Source organism: Petromyzon marinus, unplaced genomic scaffold (genome assembly GCF_048934315.1).
Source record: "Petromyzon marinus isolate PM22_M1 ecotype Great Lakes invasive population unplaced genomic scaffold, UKy_Petmar_22M1.pri1.0 PM_G_Scaffold_14, whole genome shotgun sequence".
NCBI lineage: Eukaryota > Metazoa > Chordata > Hyperoartia > Petromyzontiformes > Petromyzontidae > Petromyzon > Petromyzon marinus.
In genome coordinates, this window is record NW_027422695.1 from 2,839,142 (window position 1) to 2,843,296 (window position 4,155).

General features: G+C 45.4%; 1 protein-coding gene across 1 annotated transcript; it reads right to left on the bottom strand.

Moving 5' to 3' along the window:
* Positions 1-885: 885 nt before the first annotated feature.
* LOC116937408 (uncharacterized) lies at positions 886-2,259 on the bottom strand. The gene has a single exon (XM_032944486.2). It carries the CDS (start codon positions 2,251-2,253, stop codon positions 886-888), a length of 1,368 nt encoding a protein of 455 aa, XP_032800377.2. The 5' UTR covers positions 2,254-2,259.
* Between the last annotated feature and the right edge of the window lie 1,896 nt (positions 2,260-4,155).

The following is a 4,155-nucleotide window of genomic DNA, read 5'->3' on the forward strand; positions in this document are numbered from 1 at the left end:
AAGCTATTTTAAAAATACGCACCGCCTGCTTAACAGTGTATGTACAACAAACTATTGTAGTGTCATTCAAAACGAGGAGGCCATTGCATGCTTGCATCTGGGTCAAAATGTAGCAAATTATAAACATTGCCAACAAATAATAGATCACGGAGTTTAGATCGCAACACAAACAATCGTCATCAGGTGGGACAACCACAGCAGCAAGAAGACAAAACTGCTGAAGTAGGCGCCTACTTCAGCGTCTTCTTCTTGCTGTGGTTGTCCCACCTGATGACGATTGCTTGTGTTGTGAAATAAACGCCGTGATCTGTTATGTTTCTACCCACGTGGTGACTTTACCGAAATAACTAGAGAGTGTGGATTCCTGCAGTCACAAAAGCTTCTAATCAAGATTGCCGACAAACTACGCAACTGAGATGATGCATCAATCATCGCCCCCTACTGACAGGCTCTTGTCCACATGCAGGCCGGTGCAGGGCCACCACCTTGTGCCACACAGGGGCAGCTGCTACCTGGGCATGCTCTTCGAGCATCTCAGACGAGATACGAAACTCCGAGTTGCCGAGGCGATTAAGCAAGCACCATGTAAAAGCAATTATCATTAGAACATCGTGAATTCTTGGGAGCGTATTGGCTCTCGCTCCTGGTCAGAGATTGACCCAACCCACAGGTCCACAAAGACTGGCCGCTCGCTCTTACTCTGCAGGTTAAACCTAGGAATTGAGTGTTCAACTTCACATTCTTGTCATTAAAGGCCTGTGACAAAGGTGCATCTATTGTAGCGACATCGTCTCTGGCTTACACATCTACCGGGTCTCCACTTGACTTTGTATTGTCTAGGAAGTCCACCCACACCTCCACTTCCACAAACTGCTGAGAGTTGCCTCACTCTGCCTCACAGTCAGAATTCTCCTCCTGCTTCACGTTGCCTCCATCGATGTGAAGGTCCCATTTTGGAGTTGAATCTTCATCTTCACATTTCACCTTCACTTTTTCACATTTCACCATCACTTCTTCACATTTCACCTTCACTTCTTCGCTCTTCACCATCACTTCTTCCCTCTTCACCATCACCTCTTCATATTTCACCTCGATACCTTTAAAAGTGTCCAATCTGGGATTTTCTTCCGGTTCTTGTTTAATGAGGGATGGGCTCATGGTGGCACTTTGACTTTCACAAGTGGATTTCAGACTCCACTCCTTGCAGATCTTCTGATGCTTCTGTGTTCTCTGGTGTACTTGAAGATTTGATGAATCTGCAAACGCCTTCCCACACACACTGCACTTGAAGGGTTTCTCTCCCGTGTGTGTTCTCTGGTGTACTACAAGAAGAGATGAACGTGCAAATGCCTTCACGCACACACTGCACTTGAAGGGTTTCTCTCCTGTGTGTGTTCTCTGGTGTTCTACAAGAAGAGATGAACGTGGAAACGCCTTCAAGCACACACTGCACTTGAAGGGTTTCTCTCCTGTGTGTGTCCTCTGGTGTATTACAAGAGCAGATGAATATGCAAACGCCTTTCCACACACACTGCACTTGAAGGGTTTCTCTCCTGTGTGTGTTCTCTGGTGTGCTACAAGAGTACATGAATGTGCAAACGCCTTCATACACACACTGCACTTGAAGGGTTTCTCTCCCGTGTGTGTTCTCTGGTGTGTTACAAGAGCAGATGACCGTGAAAATGCCTTCCCACACACACTGCACTTGAAGGGTTTCTCTCCCGTGTGTGTTCTCTGGTGTTCTACAAGAAGAAATGAACGTGGAAACGCCTTCAAGCACACACTGCACTTGAAGGGTTTCTCTCCTGTGTGTGTCCTCTGGTGTATTACAAGAGCAGATGAATATGCAAACGCCTTTCCACACACACTGCACTTGAAGGGTTTCTCTCCTGTGTGTGTTCTCTGGTGTGCTACAAGAGTACATGAATGTGCAAACGCCTTCATACACACACTGCACTTGAAGGGTTTCTCTCCCGTGTGTGTTCTCTGGTGTGTTACAAGAGCAGATGACCGTGAAAATGCCTTCCCACACACACTGCACTTGAAGGGTTTCTCTCCCGTGTGTGTTCTCTGGTGTGCTACAAGAGTAGATGAATCTGCAAACGCCTTCCCACACACACTGCACTTGAAGGGTTTCTCTCCTGCGTGAGTTCTCTCGTGCCGTGTCAAATCTCCAGTCCGATCCGTGCTGTATGCACACCGGTCGCATTGTTGCCTTGTCGTACCGAGCTGCGCTGAGTGCATTTGCTCCATCAGACCAATTCTGCAGAGGAAGCGTCAGAGGAAGCGTCAGCTGCAGACAGAAAAAAATAATATCCACACCATCTACACGTCAGTATCGATGCACAGAGGAAAGTATACATACACAGTAACACGTGTGTCTATACTTATTCATATATTCATGATATAGTGGAAAAGTGTCCCAAATTCATCACACGGGCTGTTATGGCACACAATGAGAGGGCAAATGGTTATAAACATGCCTGGAAGCCCTCGAATCTTCAAAATGAATGTTCACCAAAAACTCCGAGCACACAATTTCAGCTGTCTGGCTACAAAAGGAATATTTATGAGAGCTAAATTCAGCTGACATAGCAAAGGGTGTTGAAAACAATACTATTTGTGCTAGGCAGAAATTCATAAATTAATGTTCAATCACAACTTAGAGGTGTGAATCCAGGCTCAGATGTCCTTGAATGCTGGGATGAACAGTTCCGACTTCAGCTGCATGTGCGTGCTGTGTTCACCTCCTGTTTCCATTCTTACAAAGAGTTCCAGAGGAAAACAAAAGTAAACTATTGTTTTGATATAACCTCCGTGTTCAATAGAGTTGATAGACTTTACTGCAAACACAAACTTGACACTGTCACACACTGGCGGTGGCGTGTCCAGAATCATGCCTGGCCACTTTCATCTGCTCAGCATTAATGCTTCCTCACTACACCAAGTAATTAATCGAGGATCAACGAACATAGCCGAGGCTAACTGGAGTTTGCGTGTCTCTCTCCGTGGTGAGATGTTAACTACCTCACCTGGTGTACAGGAAGTCGTGGGTTTGATCCCTACCGTGACGCCTGGTGTATATTTGGAGTTTGCACGTCTCTCCGTATAGCGTCTTTGACCGATAGACATTGACACACGTATTCTTGTTTCTTTCAGCAAAGTTACGTAGACAGAAAATAACAATAACAGATAATACAATTACATTAAATAAAGACCACTTGTGTTGCGATCAAAACGACGTCAGTTTTTTTAGCTTTATTTACAATTTTTTTAATTATTTTTATTATCTGTTATTTTCATTACATTTTCTATCTATGTGACTTTACCGAAAGAACCAAGAATATTAATTCCTGCAGTCACCAAAGTTTTAAGTCAAAACATTCACACACGTTGACAAAGCCTCACCTTGTGTTGTTGTGGGCAGGTCGCTTCTGATAACAAGAGCGGTATAGCAGCTCAAGCGGGCTTGGCCTTGTGAAAAAAATAAAAACTGCGTGAATATTTACAATAAAACAAAGCTACAAAGTGGCGAGCCGGGTGAAGACAAATTAAACTTAAGCGAGATAATTAAAGTGAATGCAATCAGGCGAGGGCAGGAGGCAAGGCCCCGCGTGGCTAGGCCCCACGTTGTAAAGTTCCAACCTGGACATCGATTCCCATGCTCGCTGCTACTCAACTGACATCCCTACGAGAGAGAGGCTCTACTTTGGTAAACAACAACAACAACCACCACCACAACAACCACAATGAGAATTTCTCACCTCGGATTTCAGTGCAGGAAGCGATAGCTTCCTGTTTAGATCGTGACATCACGCGGTAGCAGGTGACGTGACGTCACGTCCGGAGTACGAGATACGCTCCTCCCACAATGAGCGGCTCCGTAACTAAATTAGAGAATGAATAAATTATGTTAATGTTACTCGTCCCATGTGTCGTGGGCAATGAACTCGTCGCAATAAACTCGCGAGGGCTTTAACGAGTACATTATGTTAATGAGCCGCCAGTGACTGGGCGTAGCTTTGCCCAAATAAGGATTGGCACTGGAACGCAATCGGCAGTGACCCATGCGCAAGGTGACGTCACGTGGCGTAGCCCAGTCTCTCCATTGGATGACTCCTGTTAACCTCACACAGAGTAGTACTCAATTTATTG

Bases quoted from the DNA above. Each gene is read 5' to 3' on its own strand.
- LOC116937408 (XM_032944486.2), bottom strand. From the start codon at position 2,253: ATGGAGCAAATGCACTCAGCGCAGCTCGGTACGACAAGGCAACAATGC.